Here is a 26424-nt window from a genome sequence, read left to right on the forward strand (position 1 = left end):
CAAGTTTGTCTTCTGTCTTCTTAGATTAACATTGACTTGTGACTTTAATTTTAATTCATTCCTACATGCCACACTTTTAATCAGTTTTGATCTTAACTTATCTGACAAAAGGACAATACAAATAATTCAATTGAATAGAACTTTAAACAGAGAAAGTGTATATAGTATATACATATACAGTACTAGTCAAAACTTTGGACTAATTTTAATTTCATGATCTGTTCTATTTTTTTTTCTTCTATCTACATTGTCAAACCCTGCTGAAGGCGTCCAAAATATACAATAATATTCTTTAAACAGTTGATATTGAGATGTTTCTGCTACTTGTGCTCTGTAACACCGTCAAGACTTTAATCTGAGCAGCTGTTAATTGGTGATTTTTGAGGCTGGTAACTCTAAATGTACTTCTCTGAAGCACAGGCAAGTTTTGGTCTTGCTTTCCTGGGAAGGTCTTTATGAGAGCCAGTTTCATCATGGTGCTTGATGGGTTTTGCAAATGCACTTGATAATACTGTTCTTGAAAGAATTATTCCAGAACAGCTACGCTTTGTGTTTTACTGTACTGTATTTAAATAACGGACTGTTGTTATCATGTAATTACCTAATGCCATTTGTGTTATTTCAGTTTAAAAATCAGTATTATCCTACAATGTAGAAAATAAATCCAAACCTGTGTCCAAGGTTTTGACTTGTACTGTATATATATATATATATATATATATATATATATATATATATATACCACTATGTACAAGACAATATTTACAACTTATACAAACTAATGTTCTTACAAAGGGACAATAACGTTATCAAGTTCAAAAAGGGCAGCAAGTGTCAATACGTCAGATATGAACTAGCAAAAGCCGGCGGGATGGTGTTTAAATACAGCTTCAAGAAGTGCTTGTCCAATGGCGACACAGGAGGCGGGAATAAGGCACGCAGGGTCAGGAAGTGCTTGTCCAATGGCGACACAGGAGGCGGGAATAAGGCACACATCATCGACTGATTCTCCAATCAGCACCCCTCTCCAAAGTAGAGGCAATCAGGCAAATTAAACATACTTGCCAGACAGAGAAACACATTAACACAACCAACCAAGAGGGCAGGCGACACAAGGCATACTGTTCAAAAATAACTATAGTGCGTCAGCGACGAAACTATTAAAAAGAAAACAAATTTGTCAGTGTTACCTTAAGGATGTTAAGGCTTTGAGTGACTGATCAGATGATCAGCAGTTCAAGCCGCAGCTCCACTAAGCTGCCACTGTTGGACCCTTAAGCAAGGTCCTTAACCCTGTCTGCTCCAGGGTGTTGTGTCATGGCTGACCCTGCACTCTGACCCCAGGTTTCGACCAAGGATATGAGAAGAAATTATTTTACTAATGTATATGTACATATATTACATGTGTATATGTACACATGTAATGTATATGTGACAAATATAGCATTCTTCTTTTTTTATTTATTTATTTTTCCAAATGACTTAAACACACACATTTCAAGATTTAAAATTCCAAATAATATGTCTTAAATGTAACACACAACGTCTGGCATACCCTCCTTTAAAAAGGTCCTTATTTTGCAGTGTTGCAAAGTGTATCAACATAATTGAAATTATGTATATGAAGTCGACTTTAAGACTTTCTTAAGACTTTAAGAATGGATTTAATTCCATTACATGTAAGTCCATTTTAAAGCTTGTTAATTAGCACATTTTACATTTTATGTTGCCCTCTGGTGGAAGAATACAGACTAGCTCTTGCTATTTAACCTTCAACCTTTTTAAGTCACACATTTAATTCACAAAGATTTAAAATTTAAATATCGATTATAAATCAAAGCTGCAGTGTGTGTGTTTGTCACCGCTGGGTTATATGCTCTAATCTTTAATCTGCTATATATATGCTTTAATCTTTCATAAATCGTGGCGTGTTTTGTGTAACTCCACTGAGTGGGATCTGGAGGGGGTGTACTGTATAACGGGCGTTTCCTGTGCAATCAATGCAACACTTTACTGCTTTTCCTGATGACCGTGTGTGTGTAAAATATTTTATGACACACAATGTGCAAAGCTGAAATTACAAATAAGAGGTTGTTGAGAATGAGTAAAACATTACCCAAAAGAAAGTGACATCCTCATAAGAGCAGAGTCGCCGAGCGGAGTGTGTGTGTGTGTGTGTGTGCGCGCGCGCTGCTGAAGGACGGACTTGGACGCGTGGGGAGAAGACCCGAGAGTGCTACTGCAACACACAAACACGGGCTGAAGACGTGCAAAGACGATAAAGCTAACGGTAATTAGGTCTTATTTAAAGTAAAAGCGACTCACAACCAACACATATGTAGTGATTGGTCGACGTGAGGATTACTCAAGCGTGGTCAAAACATCACATGTCGTGAAATTGAGTTCGTTTTTTTAAGGGGAAAGGGACTGAGTGAGAGAGGTGTTGAGCTGTGCTAAATATTTGTAGTAAAGATACTGTAACACCGCGAGGAGAGTTGTTTACGAAAGCAGCGCTGTACTGTCAGCCTTTTAGGGAAGTTTTTCCCTGTTTGTTTGTTTGTTTGTTAGTATCTGACTTTAAAATTAAGACAAAGTTATCTCAATGAAAGTCTGTCTAAAATAAAAAGTTGCAATTCTAACTGAGATGTAAGAGCAGTCTCAGTTCAAAGGCACAATTTTTGTAACAAAATCTAACACCTAAAATCTTATTTTCTAGGCTCTGCACTGCAGCAAAAGATAAAAACATGGCTATTTTTAACCTGTTACGAATAATAATTTGATACACCTTTGGATAAGAAATAAATATCACATTAAATATTTCACATATGTCACATAATAATGCCACACACATGCTCCCTTTATATACATTGATGTTAGATATCTTACTATGTGGCCTTTTCTGCTGGTTTATTTTTAATAGAGATAACTTTGTTTCCCCCCTTGCCTTCTCTTTCTTTCCTTCTCTTTCTTTCCTTCTCTTTCTTTCTTTCTTTTTCTTTTTAGCTAACATGGAGGAGAAACGGCCTGTTGAAAGAAAGAAGTCACCAGTAAGATATATTATTTTTCCCTTGTTAGTGTTACTTTTCAACATGGTTAATAGTAAATGAAAAAAAAAAAAACCCAGCTGAACTTTCCTGACTGCAACAAGTGAATAAGTTAATATGTTACGTCTCAGAGTAATGATGCCGTTTGGGAAGTTTTCCCATGTGGTTATGTGTCATTTTCAGTAAGTGCAGTAAAAGGAAACCTTCACATCAGAACTGGTTAGTTTGTGTCCTTATGTTCTTCCTTGTGCTCTTACAGAAAATATGTGGGACCAATTATCCGCTTAGCATTTCCTTTATCGTTGTCAATGAGTTCTGTGAGAGATTCTCCTATTATGGCATGAAAGGTAATGGACAAGCACATATATCCACAAAGCCACTTTTTCCCCACGTTTTCCCACATTTTGTACAGCATGTGAAATATTTTTTGACGTGTACCATTGATTTCTCTCCTACTTAAAGCGGTGCTCACACTTTACTTCATCCATTACCTTCACTGGAGCAAGAATCTCTCCACTGCTATATACCATGCATTTTCTGGCCTGTGCTACTTTACTCCAGTAATAGGGGCCATCATAGCTGACTCGTGGCTCGGCAAGTTCAGGTATGTGAAAATGCCTTCAGTGGTCTTTTGTAAGATAAAGCACAAAATACACCTGATGGACATTAGACTCAGAGGTGATTGTGGTGTGTTTACAGAACCATCATCTATCTGTCAATCGTGTATGTCTTGGGTCATGTCATAAAGTCTGTTGGTGCGATTCCAGACGTAGGGAACAGTGATATACACATGTAAGTCTTTATAACAATTGAGCTATGCATTACAATGTGTGAGTTGTGCATTTTTTCCGGTCTGTTAGTTTTTTTGTCTTTTTGTCTTATCGCAGTGCTCTGTCCATGATTGGCCTCGTTCTCATCGCTTTTGGGACCGGTGGAATCAAGCCTTGTGTTGCAGCATTTGGTGGAGACCAATTTGAGGAAGAGCATGTGAGATAGTCAAGTGTTTTTTTTTGTTTTTGTTTTTTACCTTAGTCACAATTATGCTACAGTTTGTAAATTATGCTTTTGTTAGCCTATTGCTCTGGTTTTGCCCTTTTTTTTTACTTAATTATGCTTGTAATTTTATGATAAATTGTGTCTTTTCTTTGTGTTTCTCAGACAGAAGAAAGAAGGAAATTCTTTTCAATCTTCTATATGTCAATCAATGCTGGGAGTGTGCTTTCGACCCTCATCACACCGATTCTCCGAGGTTAATCCCATATTGCTGCAGATTTCTGCTCTGCTTAAGCCTTACAAACCATGATAATGGTTTCCACATATGCACTTACACGCTTACCCATACCTGTGGTTATACTCTAAATGCAGGTTTTATTTTTACAACACAGGTGACGTTCAGTGTTTTGGAGGTGACTGCTATGCTTTAGCCTTTGGAGTCCCTGCGGTTTTAATGATGGTCGCATTAGGTAAGATTATGCACATGTTCAGGTTCAAAGCTCAAAAAAATGATGAAAAAATAATCATTATTATGTATGTGATATTGCATATACTGTAGGTCACCACAGGTATCATATTGTATTTATATGCATGTATTGTCTTTAAATTGTTAAAGTTTGTTTTGGCAGTCTGTTAAATGTGAATTCCAAACAGATCAGAAGCCTTGAGTCTTAATCCTAGTCTGCATTGTGGATACCTTGTAAAAACAGTCTCATTTCTTAGTCTGTGTACTAAGAACTACTTCGGAAAAATATTAAGCTAGCAAGGGAAAGTGCATCATAGTGCTATTCTACAGCAGAATGGTTTGGAAGATTTGCCTTCCTAAAAGCTACCCTAGGAACATTTTTATGAACTTGAGTTGGTGACTTTGATACTACATGTCTGTGTTTGTGTAGTGGTTTTCATTGCTGGTGGTACATTATACAAAAAGTCCCCACCGGAGGGAAATGTCCTGTTGAATGTCTGCAAATGCATTGGGGTAAGACATTTCTTTCACACAATAGTAAAAAAAAATTAAAGTGTATTTGTACAATTTCTAACTACTTCAAATGTATTAATATTTGCCGATCAGTTTGCCATACGCAATCGATGGAGAAGCAGCAAGAAAAGCCCAAAAAGGAATCACTGGCTAGATTGGGCAGAGGAAAAGTATTCGGTATGAATATTTATAAAACTTGCATCATATTGTGCTCTGGGAAAATATGTGTTGAGAATTTTTTTTTCTGTCATGTGCTACCAGAAAGAGGTTATTCAGGAGATTAAAATGGTGCTCCGGGTGTTGGTTCTTTACATTCCATTGCCCATGTTTTGGGCTCTCTTTGATCAGCAGGTAAAAGATCTTACAAAGCAACATCACACTTGTTTGATTACTGTAGTCCCAAATGTTGGTTTATAATTCTTCTGTTAAATACAGTTAGGAGATAATTGAGAGAGAGATAACATGCAAAATGTGTCTTACTTAAAAATGACAAATCAGAATGGACCTTTTCTATTTGTTTTTATCAGGGATCACGCTGGACTCTGCAGGCCACTCGGATGAACATGGATTTTGTAAGTCTTCTGTCTTTTCTTTAAAAACATTTCTTCTTTCATACAGATGGTATTTTATGTGTCATGTGGGTTTGTAACATGACTGTAAGGCTTTGTGTCCCTTGAGCGACCACATGATTACAGAGAACTGTGAATTGGGTAATAAAGTTTAAGTGACAAATGCATGGCTCATTGTTATATGGACAAAATTTCAGAGATTGCAATGTATTTCCCGGATTAGACCTTTATAATTACTTTACATGACTTAAGTCCACTGAGCATTCACATATCTGCCAAGGGTTATTATTTTGTTTATTAGGCTAATGATAATTTTACAAAAAACCCCATTTTACTCCATTAAGCTGAGTTAAAAACTTTTTTTCTAAAATTATAAAGACATCTTGATAATTATTTAATAAGTAAAAACCTCTATCATAATATAGGAATTAAATAGTAAATTATTGTAAATAAGGCTATAGGCTGAGTTTATATATATATATATATATATATATATATATATATATATATATATATTACAGTTTGTGACAGGCCAAATCAAGATTTTTTGTTAATGAAGGTGTAAAATGGTGATGAGACTCTTTGCCGCAATAAAACATTTGAATGGTGCAAAGTTTTAAAGAAGTCAGTTATTCCGTGAATGACGATCATGGCCGAGGTGGCTGTACACACAGTCATTCACCAACGCAACTTGTACATTACAGAAACTCAGCAGAGAGTTATTGCCACATCCCCCGTATAGTCCTGACTCCAAGGAGTCAAGACTATACTCCAAAGAAGTTCCTGGGTAGCCAGCATTTCAAACGGCTCTGGCATACTAAAAAAACTGTACATTGATGGTATCCAAGCACGAGTGAATTGCTGGATAAGTGCATTAGTGAAGCAGGGAATTGTATAGAGACATAAAGGTAGTTTTTACCCTAATAACTGTTCTCTTATTTTTTGCAATCGAAAGTCCTGGTTTGACTTGAATGCCACTCGTATATGGGAAAGGGAGTTTGACATTGTGTGAAACAGGAACAAGCACATGAACTGCAAATATTGGTATATTGCTTAATTTTAAATTATGTGAATTGTGGTTGCAGCCATTTATCTGTTTTTCTATGTTTTACAGGGTGGAGGCTTTGTGATAAAGCCCGATCAAATGCAGGTACCCATTTACACAATTCTTTCCTCAGTCTGGAGCACTATTACAGCTTAGTGATATGGTGATGTTACTAAGAAACTACCATTAAATTTAAGCAACACATTTACTGTTATCTGTTTTATCAGCCATATATTTTTTATGATTTTCTGATCATTATGGTTATTGAGCTCTCTAAGAGGCATCATGTATTTCCCCCCCTTCCCTGTTGTTAAGATGCTAAATGCTCTGCTTATTCTGGTGTTCATCCCTATCTTTGACATGGGTGTGTACCCGCTCATCGGCCTTTGTCGGATCAACCTCACGTAAGTACAGCCAAAACACCATATTCATGTGAAATGGAAAGTACCAATAAACTTTTAACAGCATTCTAAGTACACTTAAACTATTTTTTTTATTGTCTAGCAAAGTGCAAAACATTATATGCAGTTTCAGTGATTATGTAAGGTTGAGCATTTATTATGTGGTTCTTGCACAGAAAAGCATTGCAGACCTTATTATTCTTATTATTCAGACCTTATGACTTCATTCATCTTCACACAGTTTGCCATTTGGTATTTTTCTTGTCCTTTTTACATTTTACTCACAACTATGCATTATTGTGTTGTTATATGTGCATTATAAAATGCACTCTGACATGACATCAGGCAGAATACTTGTAGTGCTTCGGTTTCATAACCCCTTGCTGTTTTTTTGTCTCATCACCTGGATGTTTGATAATGAGCCATTTATATCCATGCACATTTGTCTGCACTGACATACAAGTGTAAACACGAGAGAAAAAAGTTAAATTAATAATCAAACTGTAGACTTTATTTCTGTGTAACTTTCATATCTCTGTCCTGTGCTCAGGCCTCTAAGGAAGATGGCGGCAGGAATGATCCTTGCTGCACTTGCTTTCTGTGCTGCAACTGTAGTGGAAGTTAATGTTATTGTATGTCTTCAGACACTCTTTGACTATACCATAATGTTATAAATTAACATGAATGTGTCAGTACTTAATGTTTCATTTTCTGACAAAGAAAACAGTTGTGAAACCTCCACCAGCCAAGGAGTGTCTGCTGCAAGTCTTTAACCTTGTCAATGGAGAGCCTGTGTCTGTAGAAATTTTAGGACATAACATTTTTCCTGACAAAATAGAATCAAATATGGTGAGGTTTTCTATTAAACTATTTTACGTTTATTTTAAAATAAACATGTCTAATGAACATAAAGCAAATAATTAAATAATATAATAATTGTTGTTAGGATCCTATGGGATATACTACACTTCCTCTTGAAGACGTCAATAAAGTCTTACCAATCAATGTTTCTCAAAATGGAGCGATTTACCATTGCGAACTTAACGCCCAAGAGAAAACTGTCTACAGCCTCTTATTGTATAGTGAGGGCAGTACTATTATGTGTAAACAGGTAAGTCTTTAAAGGTTTTTTTTTATTATTATTACTTTAAAAATAAAACCACAATCGACATCTTAATACATTAGATTATTTTAGGATATTAGGATTTTAGGATTGAAATAATTGTAAAAGGATTTGTATATTTTGGCCTGTAGTGATTTTCTTGTCCTTCTTTATATATTTTCTGTAACTAAAATGAAGGAGGAGGATAATATCGAGAAATCTGAGAATGGAGAAGCCTTCCTCAGGTACAGTACAATTTCGCTAAATCATAAATAGAAAATAAATGGGTAACTGCATGGGTAATCTTTAATGATAAAACTTCGCATAGTAAAACTTGGATAGCAAGTTTTGCAAGTTATTAAACTTTGCATAGTAATACTTGGATTGCAATAAACTATAAATGTGTGACTTTTCTTTTAGATTCATTAATACTCACCCAGAAGATATGAACATAACAATAGGCAGTGTAAATTTCTTTGCACCAAGCAATTATGGGATTTCTGAGAGCTTAAGTGTTGAAAGAGGAAAGTGAGTATTTTATCCCACCAAGCTATACTTAATTACAATCATGAAACATTTGGTATTTCATTATCTGTCCTTAGGCTAAAAGTATTCTTTTTTTTATAGACTTTTTATAGACTTTTTATGAACTTTTTATGGACTTTCATATCACACTGATTACAGATTTTATGCTGATCAAGGTCTTGGTTGATGCTCGCATCTTTTTATATCATCCCTGCAGGTACACGCAAGTTACTTGCAAAACAGACACACGGACATTTCAAATCGATCTGGGGCTTCTTGACTTTGGTGCCACATACACAGTCATTCTTGGCGGGGTAAAGAAATTTATCTTTGTCTGGTTAATAGTTTATTACTATAGATACCAGAGAATATTTGCTTCACAGTTACAGAGACAATTGTGGAGGCTGGAAGGTTTTTAATAAGTTTTACAATAGAAGTTAGTGTTAGCTCACTGAAAACAGTATACAGTTTAGGATTGAAATGATATTTGGTACTTTTCTACCTGTATGAGATAATGATATAGGAATTGTAGCCAGGCTAAAAATGATCAGCAGTTGCCTGTTGTTTGTGCAGGATACCGAAAGAGTACAAATTCTTAAGATGGAGGATGTCCAAGCAAACAACGTGCACATTGCCTGGCAGATCCCACAGTACGTCCTCATCACAGCAGGGGAGGTCATGTTCTCACCCACTGGTCTAGAGTTCTCGTATTCACAGGTAAGTCAGTGAACTACATTTTAGTTCTTGTGTTCTGTTAGTTCAAGTTTCTTATGCCAAAGCGTGTGTGCTCTTAGGCCCCAGCCAGTATGAAGTCTGTGCTGCAGGCAGGATGGCTTCTTACTGTGGCTTTTGGGAACATGATTGTGCTGATTGTGGCAGAGGGAGCAGGGCTGGAACAGGTAAGTTTGGGATCTGGTGATTTCTTTTTATGACAGTCTGGTCTTAGATAAGCAATAAAGATATAAAACTATTAACTTTATAAAGTTAATGAATGTACAATATACAGCTCTGGAAAAAAATGAGACACCAGTGCATTTTTAAATTATTTTTTTCATTAACATCCCAAGTTAAGCAACCATTCCATTCCATTGTGTGTTGAATTCTAACACAAGCACACTTCATTCTGCTTTATGAGGGACTGATTAGATGCTCACCTGAATCAAATTATTTTTTAATGAGAAATGTATAAAAATAAAAATCACTGCTATGATCATCACTTTACTCTTGCAATGTGACCAGCTGGATGGCAAAAACAAAAGTGTTAAAAGTAGCACTTCAAAGGTGTAATTGGAAATTTTAACAAGAACCACTGATCATGCAAAAAGAGCAAAAAATAAAAAAATGGTGCAGTCCTGGCTTTACTGGCACTGGGATACAGTGAGCATTAGTTTGTTTCTATCCTTTAAATTTTGAAGAAGTCAGTACACAAGAAGAAGGTCAAGCAGCATACATTAGAGGCAACAAGGCTACAGAGAGCGAAAACTCATCTGCAACCTCATTTGAATGCCACTCAGCAACCATAGGATGACATCAAGTTACCTTCAGAGAGGGGAAAACTAAAGCTTTTGTGAAGGGCACGCCAAGGATGGGTCGTTCAAGCCAGAAAAAAAAAAACTTTTCATTAATGAGAAGCAAAGGCAAACCAGACTTAGGTTTGCAAAAGACCACAGGAATTGGACCATACTGTAGAGGACCATAGAGTACAATTTTGAGCCTTCTTGTCTTATGGTTAAATTGAGACCTGGAGAGGCCTACAAGCCATACTGTATCTCACCAACAGTGAAATGTGGTGGAGGATCAATGATCAGCAAGGCTGGCCTGGGGCAGATTTTTCTTCGTAAAGGTCGCATGAATCAAGCCACATACAAGATTATCCTTGAAGAACGCTTGCTTCTTCGTGCTCTGATTATGTTTCCCAAGTCTGAGGATTTTTTTTTTTTTTTTTATCAGAACAGTATTCTATGCTACCCAGTCAGGTCAATCAAGTTGTGCATGGAAGATCAATACCCTGTCATGGCCAGCCCAATCTCCAGATCTGAACCACACTGGAAACCTCAGGAATGTGATCAAGAGGAAGATAGATGGTCACAGGCCATGAAATAATCCCAAAAGTGGCATAAAAGAAATGTGAAAGATTCTTGGAGAGCATGCCAAGACACTTGAAAGCTGTGATTGCAAATCAAGGTCATTCCACTAATTAATCATTTCTGAACATTCCATAGTTAAAACATTAGTACCATATTGTTTAAAAATTATTATGAACTTGTTTTCTTTGCATTATTTACCAGATCTTCAACCACTTGGATCATTTAGATTTAGAAAATTTATTCTCTTTAAAAACCAAGAGGACATATAAATAGCAATGTTTTGTTATTTGGAATTTAGAACAAATTATGTCTATAGGATAAAACAAAACCATTAATTTTACTAAAACAAACTCCTATTAAAAGTAAGACCTAAGAAATATATATAATTTTGTAGAGGTCTCAATTTTTTTCCTGTGCTGTACACCTCACATAATAGTGAAGTGTCCTTTAATTAGAATGGTTGAGATAAGCATTTCCAAGTATTTGAAAATGGCACAACACACATTTATGTAAAAGACTTCGTAGTGTTAAAAGACTAACTGGTGTCATCAACAGTGGACGGAGTTTCTGCTCTTTGCTGCCCTGCTGGTTGCAGTCAGCATCATCTTCTCTATCATGGCCTATTTCTACACTTATGTGAACCCTGATCAGATGGTCAAGTCTGCCAAAGAAGACGACGATACACCTGACTTAAAGGAGATTAAAAAAGTCAATATGGGCATGACTGTTGTCCCAAAAGGCACTAAGATGTAGCAGCTCTTGTTGCTTGTCTTGTTGATATAATTTATACTAAATCAAATAAAAACTAAATCAGTCAGGAAATTGTGCTTACTGCATTCAGAAGCATTTCATAATGGAAATTTTAGGACCATCTATGACTCTTATTTGATCTGTATTTGATCCCTTCTACTAATGAACTTTATACATGTATTTAAAGCAAGAAATTACTAAACACAAAATGTTTTTGGGTGTATTTATCTTTGTGTTTATGCATTTAAGACATAGCACATGTAATTTAAAGATTTAGGATGTACATTATAAATATAATAAAAGATGTAATATTTATGATCATAACCTATATAAACTGACTTTAGTCAATTACAGAGCTGCCATTTTATTAAAGATGGATGTACAGACAAAGAGATGTGTACTTCAGGGCCTCACAGCTCCAAGGCCCAGGATTTGATCCTGACAGTCTTTTGTCTGCCTAGTTTTTCTTGTGGATTAGCAAACTGAATTTTGTGTGTATAAGTGTGTGTACATGTCCTTTGGTATTGTTCTGTCACGGTCCCAGAGTTCCCTGCTCTGGATTGACCGCACCATAACACTTCATTTATTTTGTATACAATTTATGGACCCTGGTATAAAAAGCAGATTGTGATTCGGCAGCCTAACTGTGATAAGCATGTACTGAAAAGGAAGCAGTGATGGATCGGTTGGCAGCATCTGGTTTATGTGACACATCAACTACAGTAATCAGGAGGAATTTGCACAAACATATGTAAACATATCAGTGGTTATGCTCTGTGACTTTTTGTGATATAAACTGTGTAAATAAAATTACCTTTCAGATTGGTGCTTAGTTTTATGGCTTTGTTTTTCATCAAGGCTACACAATAAGTCATACTTTGTACATTGTCTTTCCACTGCCCAAGGACACCGTTCCCAGTAGAAAACCGAATATTACAGCTTTATCTCTGTGAGATATGAGGTGGGATACTTTATCATTTTATATTCCAAGAAATACAGCATTGTCTTACTATTTCCTTGACTTTTACATAAATAAATGAAGAATCAGTACATCAGTAATAATGGGACAGCAATTACGCTCCTTGTTCTTTCAAATTATTATTAATAATTCTGACTAATATTTGTTAGCAATTCATTTATAAACCTCAATATTTTATGTGTCAAGTAAACAGTGTACAAATTACATTCTGACTTGTTTAGACAAGCTCTTTCTGTCTGTTTATCATTAGCTTTGTAACAAGTGCAATGACATCAGGATGTAGCAGGCAGTCTAGCACATCATTAGTGTATATTCGACCACACGCTGCACCACCATTTCCATCTTCTTCCTCCTCTGATACACTGATTGCATCTTCTTTCCCAGGTGTATTCGTATGCAGGGGCTTTGTTTTGGGAAGAGAGTAGGAAGGAGTGTCTTTTGGATCCAGTGCCTCTTTGCAATTTGTCACCGTGACTTTTTGAGACAAAGTAACAGGAATAAGGTGAGGTCCAAAGGGCAATGAGAATGAGGTCACAGGCTTAGTGAAAGGGCTCTTTAAATGACCACCGGAGTCCCGCTTCGACACTGAGGGCCTGGGTTGTCCTGCATATCTTCCCAAGTCTTCAGAATGAAAACTCCTATGATTCATATAAGCCTTTACTGCTAGATTCACATACTGCATGTTTTCATCATGTGTAGAGATCCCATCCTTTAACACAACACCAGACACAGCATGGAAAGCATCAATGACAAAATGCCGCATTACTAGCTTTACTACAACTTAAAATTCTTTCAGTTTACTTTTTTTTTTTATGTGTAAAAATGCCACAGGTTTTCTGGTGAGTGCAGGTTATGGAACAGTGGAGGATGATGTCAGTCCTTTTTATCAGTCTGTACACACAGCTGCTTGTTTTGTTAAAACCTGGGGCTAAGCCAATACCAGATTCCTCTCATTCAGTTGTGTGTATAGATTGATGGGAAGGCCAGCACCAGTGAAAACAAACACACTATATCAAGACTGGAGCGCCCTCTGCATGATGATGAGTGCATAAGTTAGATTAAAAAGTTGTTAATTTTCATGTGTACCTCTGTTGGATTGAGCCAGTTGTCTTTGTTATCCACACTTGGTTTAGTCTTTAGTGCACAAATAATGGTCTTGGTCAAAGCTTCTCCTATTCGGGCTTCATCGTCCACTTCCTGCGTTAAAACATGAATATGTCACTAAGCTGGAATCCTGTGTGATCATGAACATCAACTTATAAGGGATGTCTTCACTTTTATTTAAATCCATATTAATTAGTACAGACAGCATCATGGCGTCCATCAGAGTGACACCGCAGGTGAATCATGTAGGGTCTAAGCTTTAAGCCATGCCATGATAATAAGCTATGAAGTGACTTTCAAATTCTTTAAATACAAAACTTTGTGCACTACCACCCTAATACAGTTAACACAATATTAAAATGTTACAACAGATGGTACAACACCTTACCATCTCAATCCAAGAGTTGACACTGACAGTTACTGGGTCAACTGATTCCACATAGTGCCACCAGTGTCTTGGGACAAAAAGAACCTAATTTGAATTAAGAAAGAAAAAGAAAAGATGATTAAATGACCTCATTCATTGGTAAATAATATAATTTTAGTAACTTTTCTTTAAGGAACACACTTAGTAGAAGATGGTGGTATTTTGATCGCAACAGATCTACACTATACAGACATCGAATCATTGCACCCGATGATTTAATGATCTTTAATGACAGATTTAAGGATTACAATAACCTTCACTTTTTTTTTATAAAGACGTTTCACTAAATTTTGGAGTGTGGCTGTTGGGAAGAGCATTAGTGCGGTCAGGTACTAATGTTGGGTGAGTAGGATTGGGGAGCAGTCAGATGCAAGTTCATCACAAAGGTATCCAGTGGGGTTGAGTCCAGAGCTCAGAAGGATCTGAAGAGTACTGTTCTCAGATTCCTTGCTCTGTAGTTTTTCAAAGTGGAACATTTGGGACATTTCTTTTATGAAATAATAATAATAATAATTTTAAAAAATAGAATAAAAAAAATGAGGTTCCTATTTCAATGAAAAGATCAAAGACATTTTTCATAACCTTTTAATTTTTATCCAATCTTTATCATTGGTGCCATTAATTTCAAGCTTGCATTTATTTCAAGTCTATAAATAGGCTCAGTGTTATATTTCACATGCTAAAATGTGAGATTTTGCAGTCTTGCCAAAACCAGCTAACAAATCATGAAAGGTTAATACATCCTGTTGTATAATTTTACCCAGTACAAATCTAGCAAAAATGAAACATTTGGATGAAGCTTATATAGGTCCACTTTGTGTGTGCAGATGTCACTCAGCGGGTCTGGATTTAGCTGTGCAGAGTAATTCAACATTAAAGATTAGTGCCCTCAATCAGCGTGCAGGTTTCTGGACTGGGTATTTGAACAGAATACCAAAAGCAATGCCTGTAAAAATTTTGCTCTCCACTAGTGGGCAGCTGCAGTCTGTCATACTGTGTTAATGTGTCTCTCAGCACCATATGATATTTATTATTCATAGAAGTGTACAGGGCCTTTAAATCGTATTACAGTCTATATTACTGAAAGCGCTTCATTTTCTGAGAACGTATTTTCCCCAGTTTACTCAACAGTTACTTAACTGGTAATTTCAGTATTAAAGCACCTACAAGTCAGAAATAATATTTGTCTGTACTGTACAGCCTGCATTATTTATGAAACTGCTGTTGTAATCAGATGGAAATTTTCCATTCTATTAATTATAACCTGAAAGCATACTGTCTGGTCCACTCAATTCCCTAGTAAGGAACAAATCCAATAACAAATGTGAAGATCCTGCATAAATCTGAAGTTGCTGGCAGGAAGTGTCGAGTATACCTGCGGAACTGTTCGTCTTTCTGTTTCTTTATATAAATGCGTGTCTGTGTGTACCTATCAATAGGATGATGTTGGATTTTCAACTTTCCTTGCACACACACAGAGAACGCACGAAGAACCACACAACATTTCCATTTCTAAGGGTGTACTGTGTACTGTATATGCACTTGCGAGCAGCAAAGCTCCGTGTGTGAGAATGGAAGCGTTCATCTCCGGTCTTCATTTGTATGCTGCTGATGGTGCGAGTGCTTTCAGAGAATACACTAGCAATGCTGGACTGCCACTAATTGTCCTGCCACCATCTCCTGTCTCGAGCAAAGCAGCTTTACAAACAGTACAGAAATCCAAAGTGGGGTGGGGGAAAGGGAGATGCGCACACACCACACACACATACACACACACTGAAAAACAGCGATTTTTTATGTATGCAAATTATTTTGAGTTAGTTAATTACTGTAGTTAGTTAGTTATTCTAAGTTTAAACATTTGTAAAAAAAAAAAAATAAGGGAAAATAGTAATAATCTGAAAATAAAGTGGATTTTCTGACACTCTATATGTCAGAATATTTGGGCGTTAAATATGTGAGCATATTTAAAGCCCAACTTATTATTATTTTTGTAGGAAATATCTGCTGTGTTTGTATTAAAACCGTGTTTATATTTTTTGCTAAAAGGACCCACATATTTTTTCCTAAACAAACTGTTGTGGAATGTGACCTTGTGATGGATCATGGTGTTCTAATAAAAGTTACTCTTTCCACTGTTGGTCAGAGTGACACTAGCTGATAGAGGTTTTCTGTGAGCTTGTGCACATTCAAGAGGGCAATTAGGTCTCTGCTCTATGTGTGATGTTCAATGAGCAGCAGTTTAAAATGATGCAGTTGGCTTCCTTTGGAGGAAGCATGTGTGTTAGCTTTTACCCTTGAATGGGGGTAGCACTGATGAGAACCAGAGCGTGAGAAGAACTAGTAGAAAACTGTGTAAAAATTGAACAGAGTTTTGTGAAGGCGCTCGTATTGGGATGTTACTGTATTTCTGATAACGAATATTATAAATTAACGATGCACGACACAAATACATGGGTTTAAAGATGTAAAGATCTTATTGAGGGTACAGTTATTCACAGTTGTTACAAGCACTTTAAAGAAGATTAATCCCTCCCTTACATAGATAAATCCATTCAAGGTGAATGCGGGAACATGCGGGAAGATTATCTGTTGCCTCTACAGAAGTTACCAATAAAAATAAAGGCATTACTGTGTACATTAGCGTGACTGTCATGTATATGTATAAGTGCTTGGTAAAAGATTTGGGTTAAGGTTAGATAGAGTATGGCAAGTCAAGCCAACCATCCAGCAATTATCACTGAGAGGTTTCTGGAACTGTAGCGTGTTATTAAAAAAAATAATAAAATAAAATAAAAGGAGAAAGGATCAGCACTTACAGAGTCCTAGGAAAGAAGCTACCAAGGTTTGCAAACTATAATTAAGAATAATAATTATATCATATTATATAATATATAATTATATCATATATTGGTCTCCAGTATGTGTGTTCAAACGACAAAAACTATTAGAGAGAAGAAAGAAAACATGTTTTTAACATGTTTGTCTCTGCTGGGTCCATTATATGTGTAGGTGTCCTAATATAGGAGGATACCCTCGGCTGGCTTGTTGTATCTCTGCCCAGCTCTGCTTTTCTCTGATAGACATGGCTCAACAGTTGCTCATTCACATAGACACTGAAATGGTGTGTTCAGAAGAGGAGTGAAACAGAGGGAGTTTAAGGTATGAAAATATGGGAATTTATTTGTTTATCAAGAAAAGAAATAAAATTATTCATAATACCTAAAAAAGGTATTTTTAAAAAAATCATTCAAAAGTTTTGGAATAAACTAACATTCCTCATCTGAAATTCTTTTTCTTTCCTGATAGCTATATATATTTTTCTTATATTTTAACCCAGTTGGCAGTGCAAAAAAAATTCTGGATAATTTTTTTTCTTGACCAACAAATAAAGTCTCATATTTTACAATTAACACAATTTGCATATTTTACAGTTAACAGAGGTCTTAGAGGTGCCCCGAATTGTGTCTTTTTTTTTTTTTTTTTACTGCTCCAGCTTTACAGAAATACCCCTTGGATAACGCATTTTTTATATTTTAAACTCCCTCTGTTTCATTCCTTTTCTGAACACACCATTTCAGTGTCTAAGAAAATGAGCAACTGTTTTTGTAAACTTCAATTACAAAAAATGCCAAACCAAACCGCTCTTTACCTGACCCGGCTCCAGAGTGACGAGGTGGGCCCTGGCTCTTCGGAAAGCAGGGAATCTGCGCATGTCAGGACTTATCACGCTGACCTGGCTGAACACACTGGACTCCTCATACGGTATACGTGTCGGGTACATACATTCTACATCATCAGGAGAAAAGAGATGCCAGCGTTTTCTAAAGGAAAAAAACACATGATTACTTTAGTCTGGAGAAATATTTTGGTTAATAAGCTATAAACTTTTTTTAACAATCTTTATAAGATTAACATAAGTGAAAGTCCATTATGAACGACTAACTGATACATCGGAAAACAGTGGGGTCCAAAAGTCTGAGGCCACTAATTAAAATTCTTCCATTTTCAATTATTTTCTAAATGAATACAACAATTTTCATTCCAAAATATATTATTAAAGAGATATTAACATGGATTTCAGAGCTCCTCCGTATTAAATGTGTCCCCTTTTCTGCACAAACATCTGACTTTTTTGTACAAAGCAGTTAACATATTTAATGTTACAAATATGATTAAAGAAATAGTAAAAAGATATTGACTTTTGAAATTCTAAAACCTTTTGTTTATTCAAATTCAAGAAAAAAAAACATAAATTTAAATGTGGTCTCAGATGTTTGACACAATGTACAGTAAATATTACTGTATATTATACTATAATTCAGATGTAATTTTATCAAAAGCGTCATTTTAAAAACCAGTTTAAACAAAGACAACAAAAAGCGACAGAACCACTAATGTAAACTTTAAGCTGCATTATTTTACCTTTTTCTTAATAGTTTTTTCATTCAAGACAAGTACATTTGCCTTTATTCTGACCTTTATTTCAGCTAAAAGGTGTTTTCTGTGTCACACAGTGTCATATACAGTAGCTATATGTGGAACAATATCAAACCCTACAAATTTAACATTTTTAAGGCAAAGATAATATTAATAAAACAATCTTACTATATCGGTCCACCTACCACATAATAAACATAGTTAAAATTAAACAAAAAAGACGGTTAATTAAAATAAATGAATAAATAAGTAATACCACTTGACTCACTTACTGTATGTGTGTTTTACAAAAGCAAAAATAGTCATGGTTTAAATTCTGCCAATAGTAAGCTATATATAAACATGAATAAAACTCGTTAAAAGCCTTTTTATCTTATCTAATCACACATAGTATCACATTCCTCAATTAATTAAATTATATACATAATAACTTAGTGCCTAGATTTTGATGTTAAATTAAGAAGGCTAATGATATTGTACAGTACATTTTCCAGAAAATCTATAATAAAAATGTATCACATATTGTCCTAATAATTACCTTTGTCTTAAATAACACATACATGGTAGAGCTTACATATTCTTGTTTATGACATTTATATTTATTTTCATAATCAGTGCACTAAATAGATGCCAGAGCTTCTAATTAAAGGTGATGAATGAATGAATGAATGTAACATCGTCTAAGGAAAAAAAAAAAACATTGAAGAAGTTATCTTCCATATAAAAGATTTTCCATAGACTACAAATACTCCTGAAAGAAGCTGAAACATCTATCACAGTACATCATTTCTCATGTATTACCTTATTTCTCAGATTTAGATTATTATATACTGTACAATCTTTCCTCATGTTGGAGAAAAGAAAATAGTGAAGATGTTATGTTCCACCAAGGCAGATAACTGTCAAGAGATTAGATGAGACTCTTGGGCTTTCTCTTTCACAGACATACAGTTGTTCCTTGTAATACGGCCCTGTAATGCAGTTCAAGAGACTCTTACAGCTCAGACTTTTACCCAGTTTTGGGGTAGGAGATGACTTTTCTCATTCAAAAGTTTTGGAGTAAAATAACATTCCTCATCTGAAATTCTTTTTTTTCCCTGATAGGTATAATTTTTTTTCTTATATTTTAACACAGGTTCTAGATCAAATATGACTGTGCAGGAAAAATAATAATTGGCAATGCACATCTGTCCAGTAGTAGCACTAACAAGTATCACACAGCCTGGAGTCTTCAATCATGGCTTATGTGCAGTGTTAATGGAATGAAAGCTCGAGCTCGGTGCCATTACCTGCCTTGGATTTGGAAGACAAGATTGCATCCGTAGGTGTCCAGGTGACATGGAGTGTTCGCACCATTTGTACCAACCCATAGAGTACTCTCTCTCCCATCACGGCCAGGATAGCCAAAGTCAGACCACACTACATCCTGCAACACATTCATTTTGCCATATGGCTTTTAGTATATACATGTTTTTACTATAAATTAAAAAGAAAATAGCATTATTGATTATTTAATTCGGTGATAGATTGCTGTAACCATAGTAAGATTGCTGTAAAAAAATCCTCTTTATATTTTATTTATTTATTTATTTTTTAACTGCTCATCAAGATGCTGCCCAGCAACCTGGATAATGAATCTATTAACAGCTGGAAGACTTAAAAAAAAAAAAAAAAAAAAAACCCAGATTGTGCAATTGAGGTTTTCAGCGACTTTAAAATGGCACTATTCATCATTTAAGAAAGGCTGATGTCTGCCAGTCTTACAGCCTTGGCTATGGCAGGATTGCTGTCTCAAAAGGAAACAGCAACAACTCACAAGCATTTATTATAATTTACAAAGAAGAAAGCCTGCCAGAGCTACACATTCAGGTCAAAGCAACCTTGTGGCAAACTTTAAAACAGCCTCTCTGCCATTACCATCTGCTCTCTAACTGACGGAAAACGAGAGCCGGGCAAAACACACCCAGTGATTTATTGCTCCAATTTAGTCAGAAAGTCTGTGCGTATTTCCTGAAGACTTAAAGCATGCCTTGTGTGAAGTTTCGAACTATATAAATGCCAATACACACTAGGTATAAAAAATGGGAATTGCCAAAGGCTTCACAAAGAATCATGCCTGCTGGATAAAAACACCATCAAAGGCTACTTGATAATAGCACCTCCTCAGAAAATCTGTAAAGGATCATATGCCTTCCAATTGGGAGAGTGGTTCACAAAGCTGGGACCATGAAGTGCTTCGAAAACACTAGTTTTATTTATACTTGTTCTTCTTGTTCAATATTGACCAACGGATACAAGTGCACATTATGCTTCTACTACAATACATACAAAAGAAAGACACATTATTAATCATAATTGCACTCTAACATTCAACCTATTTCAAAAATGAAAAGAGAGCATGTTTGATTTGTAAGAAAATAGACATTGTACGCTGCCCATCCAAAAAAAAGTAGTCATCACCTGGATTTTATTAAGCAAATAGGTAAACGCCTTCCATAGGATAATTACTGAAGTGATTAATATGGTTCAGCGGGTAACGTTATTTAACCCTAAGTGACCATACAACCATGTCAGAAAACAGAAAAATGTTAATGTTTCAGCAAGGACAAATTATTGTTCTGCATCAAAAAAAGAAAACTGTGGTTTCACAAAAGACTACAGACATTTGTGAAACCACTAAATTTGGTTAAGAACTGAAAAATGCATTATTAAAACCATAATGGCTCCCTGATGGCGTGGGCATATTCCAAGATGACAATACCAGGATTCATCTCAAATTGTGAAAGAGTGTTTAAGGGAGCATAAGATCTCATTTCCACACAAGGATTGGCCATCGCAGAGTCCAGCCCTTAACCTTATTGAGAATCATTGGGATTTTATTTTTATTTTGTTATGCAGCTATGAGATAATAACCAATGTTAAAAGCGCTATATAAAAAATTTAACTCAATTCAATTCAATTCAATGTACGAAGATTTATGAGAGAAATGAATGCAACTATGGGCGGAAATAAATGTTGTGACATTGCATAAGCTTAACAAAACAATGCAACGGCTCAATATGTGCCGCAATCAAAGAAAAGGGTAGTACAAGAAAATATTACAGTGTGTAATGTTTTTTGGCTGGGCAGGGTATATTGATTTACCTTTAACATGGTAGCTTTGTCCTGAAAAAGAAGGTCAATATACTTATAGTCTGCATAAGCCCAGTAATCTGAAAGAGGATAGTCAGTAAATGGGCCTTTAGATGCAGAGTCTTCTCCCCTTGTCCAGCACAGAAACTCTGCAAGAGTTGCTTCAACATATGAGCACTCTGTTTCAAAGAGAGGAGCTGGTGAAAAAGAAAAGAAAAAAAAAATTAAAAAGTGCAGGTAGACATTGAAGTTATTAGGAAAGCTGTCAATGATGGGGCCTCTGCGTCAATTTCATGCCGGTATCTGCTCATTCTGAATTTACTACTTATTGATTCAGCATAGTGTTTGAATGGAATGCCCTAACATTACCTCAATCAAAAGTGCATTGTAATGATACAAAGTTATAATCATCCACTGTGCAGTACTCTTTTGTAAGTGGCACAAAGTTGCATCTTGGTACACTTGGTTTCTGTCTGGTTCAAAATGAAAGAAAAATTGATTCATCAGTCTAATTAAATAACACAGTATTGGAAATGTCTCCCACTGTTGTGTAGAGGGAATCAATGATCCATCTCCTGTCAGCACTGCACACCAGGACACCTCTGAGCACGCTTACTGAACCTAATATTTTAGGCTCGCATTTTTGAACACTATTCAGAAAGACTCGCCCTACAGAGGTGTGAAAATCATGAGTATATTACACAGTCATAAATGCCAGAATGTAATATCGATATTACAATATACACTTTTCATAACTACTTTGTTCAAATCAAAATGGCAGCTTTACTGACAAATTTAATTTAACATCTCTGTACTGGGAAAAGAGCTTTCAGTATTTGTATGCATTATGTAAATTTTATAGCAGACGCTGGCAATTTTTACATCTCTTTTAGAAATATTTATTCATTTCCCTTCATTAACAACATTATCTGAAACAGGGTTAGCCTAGGACACCAGACAACGGGTACGAATACATGCTGAATGAGACCCGTCTACACATACTAAAACCACATACTGCACATTATAATACTTCTTTTTATTTATATAGTACCTAGTATAGTTTTCAGTGAATTGGTATAGTGTCTTTAGGCTTTGTGTGTGTGTCTAAAAGAGACAGACAGAAAAAGAAAGAGAGAGAGAAAGTTATGGTCTTAATTAATATGTAGTGGGAGAGGTATGCACCTTCCGAACCCTCAAGGTCAATAAAACTGAGAAAAAAAGAGGATTTAAAAATTTAATAAAATCTGTATCTACAATTTTATTAAATTCTTATTATTCAGATAAACTGTTACATGGTTACATACTCCATGGTTTCATAATAAAGATATATAAAAGCATTGTAAGAAAACCTTTTATTTTTCAACAATTAGTTTCAGATTGGACCAGAGGTCTACTTGTCTATGAGTTGTGATAATAAACTGTAACACCAATGGGATGAAACTATTTGTATTACTCCAGCATCCTAGGTGTTCTACAATCGTTAATTACACTAACTGGCGGTCACAGCATGGGTGAGGCTAGAAGTTGGTAAAATAATGTGCAAATGGGTGATTTCACTATTTGATTGATGCCTATTTGACTGAAAAGTTGTGCTAATTATGCATCCTGGCATGAAAAGGAATGCTATTGTACTAAAAAAAAGCACAGCTGTGATATCTTTGCCACTTACAGTATACCTTCATCATACCACGACAGCATAATATTGTGCTGATATTCGGTATAACAGCACAACCTTAAATGTGATACCGCTTTCATACAAAGTTCCACAAACACCATTAATTATCTTTAGATTATAATCTGTTTGTTTATTTACATTATTATTTATTATTGTTTACCAGTTATTTTGTTCCTCCAACATATATCCTTTAAATCATTAGACGGTAAACTGCCTCTTGTCCAATCAGATTACTCGGTCAGATTAGTAATTACAATCAGCTGGTTTAGTAAATAGATGGAAGCCAGGGTAACCACCTCTGCATAAAAATGGTGAAAAACTAATTTCCAAGAGAATTGTGAAGTGGCAGATTTCTGTAAATGATCTTCATGAAGCAATCAAGGAGGCAGGAACTGTGAGGTCTGCAGAGACCGCAGACATATTTTAACTCTATGCCCATCTGAATGCAGCAGGTTTTGAAGAATAAGGCATCTGATATTAAATTCGGTTTGTTATTGTTATTATATACATACAAAATAAATACTAATTGTTGTATTGATTAAATAATAAATTATTTTTATTATCCTAATGTTCATCAAATTAAAATGTCATTGTAAAGTTTAAAGTTTCGTAATTGAATAAACAAGTTGTTTGGTTACGAGTCCCTGTGCTTCGATAAGCCATAAGAAACAAAGTCAAACACATCAGTCAGAAAGGTCTCTATTTATTAACAGCAAAGGACAGAATATTTATATGCTTAGACAAATGCTGTGTGTCATCTATATTTGTTACTACAAAGGCCACAAACTAGTTTAACATCCTAGTGAAATCCTGAAGAACAAAGAGTGGAAGTATAGATGTATAGATGTTCGTCCAGCGACAAACCATCAAGTGTTAGCTTACGGGAGAGGAGAGGGAGGGAGGGAGGGAGAGAGAAAGAGAGTGAGAGAGAGAGAAACATAGTGGGAGAATGAGAAAAAAGAGCGTGGGAGAGTTAGCACCTTAATATCAGACTAAAGAGGAGACAGAAGGTAGTAGCATGGAAGATTTAACACGTTAATATCAGATCCACAAAAAAAAAATAGTAGAAGAGAGTAAAAATTAAGATATTTTATATAACAAATCTCTTACAGTCATTAAAACACTGACTTTCACTTTGTCTCAATATTTTGGCCATCACTGCATATGCAAAACAAAAAATTTTATGCGCTTATGAATTGTTTTATGAGCTTATGAATTGTTTGTATTCACAACTTTTATGTTGCTATAATATTACTGTATTATTGTCTGACTGCTGAGGGAAATATTTCAAAACGAGTCATGCAAGGTATCTTTTCATTCTCATTTAGAAAATGAGAAACTCCTTACCCTTCTGTTCACACTGCTTCCCAATACGGAAACGTACAGACTTCTCCTCCAGACAAAGTGCCAGATGTTCCAGATTCCAGTCTCGCGCAGGCCAGTTATCGGTCATGTTGAGGAAAACTGCTGGCCTGTGCAGATCCTGGATGATCCTATGTGCTTCCTCTGGCCTGAAGGGTTTAGTAGCCATTTTTGCAGAAGTCACTGAACAGAAACACAGTTTTAAAGGTTCACATTCATCGAACCAGACAAGCCATGCACAACTGCTTACTCTCATTCTTTGTGATATTTTTCATTACAGAGAAATAATTAATGTTTCCTGTTCATTGTGTATAATCTTGTATAACACAGCACTATTGAATTTTCAAATCTGAAGGGTCAGAAGGTGTTCAGACATGTGCCATCTGTAAGGCAGATCACAGGATTATATTAATGTGCTTGTTCTAATAGTTTATTGCAACAACTCATTCAGAAGGAACTGTTGGATGGATGCTTTATATAATTTAACAATAAAGAATTACTGTATAAAAACAATAATTTGCAAAAATATATTGTTATTTAAGGAGAAAGAATGTTTCTTGACTAAATAAGGTATAAGTAAGGTCTCAGGGCCTTTATTGATATGTCTCAGGGACAACATTAATGTAACTATGAAAATATGACATCACTTATTCACAAATAAAAATACAGTCTTGAAATTTATACAAATTAAATTAAATGGTGTAGGTTCAAGAAATGAGAGCAAATGTAACAGGCTGCAAAGTGCCTATACAATGTAACAATTGCATTTATGTTACAACCTCAGCAGCAACCTCATTTGCCCTCTCATCTGTTCCAACCACTCAGCATTCAGCATCACCAGCCTGGTCATCTGTACCTGTTTCTCACTGGTTTATGCCTTAAGTTAATTTTTTTAAATATATATATGCTTGAATAAATCATAGGCCACTGTGTGGCTTAAACAAATAACACTTCTCTGAAACTGGTCAGGTACACAGACTAGACAGAAATTGAAAGCCTGGAAAACTATTCCTCAAGATGATGCAAAAAAAAATAAAATAATAATAATAATATAATGAAATGAGGGGTGTCTTAAAGCTTTTTGCACAACACGGTATTTGGTATTTTAATCTGTCTAAGTGTCATCCGGAACATCGGGCATATGGTTCGCTGATATAGCAGTTACTAAAGTTTTTAATGCTTTTCATACCTAGGGACTGGAGTGACATTTCTACAGGTTAAAAGACCAACAACAGCATCAGGACCCGTGATTTATTCCTTATTTACCTTAGCAGACTCTTGTTCATTTGATCACATGAGCGAAACTGGCTGATCTAATCAACACACACAAACTAAGTCAATAGTAATCTTTTAATTTCAATTTAAAGTACAACAGTGAATCCCTATATTCAATAGTCAGATCATTCTTGCCATCATATCTGCATATAATGAGCAGTAAAAGATGAGAGAATAATCCTGGCCAGACTGAAAACACCTCGAAATGCAAACTATTTTAGCGACACTAACACTAACACTAACTCATCTCTAGCCATGTTATTTTTCCATACAGATAAACTCAGTTACACAATTAAACATAAAAACAGTTTGTCACGTGGCGTCTCAGAAAGGCAGAAGAATACTTTCTGGTCTAATTTGACATTGTAAACAAACTCACGTGAGAGCTTGCAACGTTTTTAAAAGATTGCACAGGAAAGCAACTCCAGCCATTCGGGCTCTGTGTCTGGACGGGGTTTGTTGTATCAACGAAGGTCACGTAGAACCAACATGGCAACCAGACAGGATTCAGTTTCTAAGATTTGACGTAACGTCC

General features: G+C 35.6%; 2 protein-coding genes across 2 annotated transcripts; one reads left to right on the forward strand and one right to left on the reverse strand.

Moving 5' to 3' along the window:
• Positions 1 to 2116: 2116 nt before the first annotated feature.
• slc15a2 (solute carrier family 15 member 2) lies at positions 2117 to 12317 on the forward strand. Its single transcript, XM_053497192.1, has 23 exons — positions 2117 to 2290; positions 3004 to 3047; positions 3304 to 3391; positions 3507 to 3648; positions 3744 to 3836; positions 3932 to 4031; positions 4203 to 4293; positions 4430 to 4507; positions 4934 to 5016; positions 5110 to 5193; positions 5278 to 5367; positions 5544 to 5588; positions 6700 to 6735; positions 6946 to 7034; positions 7582 to 7663; positions 7752 to 7880; positions 7978 to 8142; positions 8332 to 8378; positions 8554 to 8661; positions 8876 to 8972; positions 9232 to 9375; positions 9453 to 9557; positions 11301 to 12317. Exons 2-23 carry the CDS (start codon positions 3009 to 3011, stop codon positions 11496 to 11498), a joined length of 2133 nt encoding a protein of 710 aa, XP_053353167.1. The 5' UTR covers positions 2117 to 2290; positions 3004 to 3008; the 3' UTR covers positions 11499 to 12317.
• A 17-nt stretch (positions 12318 to 12334) lies between these two features.
• On the reverse strand, positions 12335 to 26381 carry hspbap1 (hspb associated protein 1). The gene is made up of 8 exons (XM_053497195.1): positions 26269 to 26381; positions 24600 to 24797; positions 21590 to 21774; positions 19735 to 19871; positions 17658 to 17829; positions 13967 to 14050; positions 13561 to 13671; positions 12335 to 13183 (listed from the first exon to the last, which is right to left on the reverse strand). Exons 2-8 carry the CDS (start codon positions 24781 to 24783, stop codon positions 12692 to 12694), a joined length of 1365 nt encoding a protein of 454 aa, XP_053353170.1. The 5' UTR covers positions 24784 to 24797; positions 26269 to 26381; the 3' UTR covers positions 12335 to 12691.
• Between the last annotated feature and the right edge of the window lie 43 nt (positions 26382 to 26424).

Source organism: Clarias gariepinus, chromosome 5, assembly GCF_024256425.1.
Source record: "Clarias gariepinus isolate MV-2021 ecotype Netherlands chromosome 5, CGAR_prim_01v2, whole genome shotgun sequence".
Taxonomy (NCBI): domain Eukaryota; kingdom Metazoa; phylum Chordata; class Actinopteri; order Siluriformes; family Clariidae; genus Clarias; species Clarias gariepinus.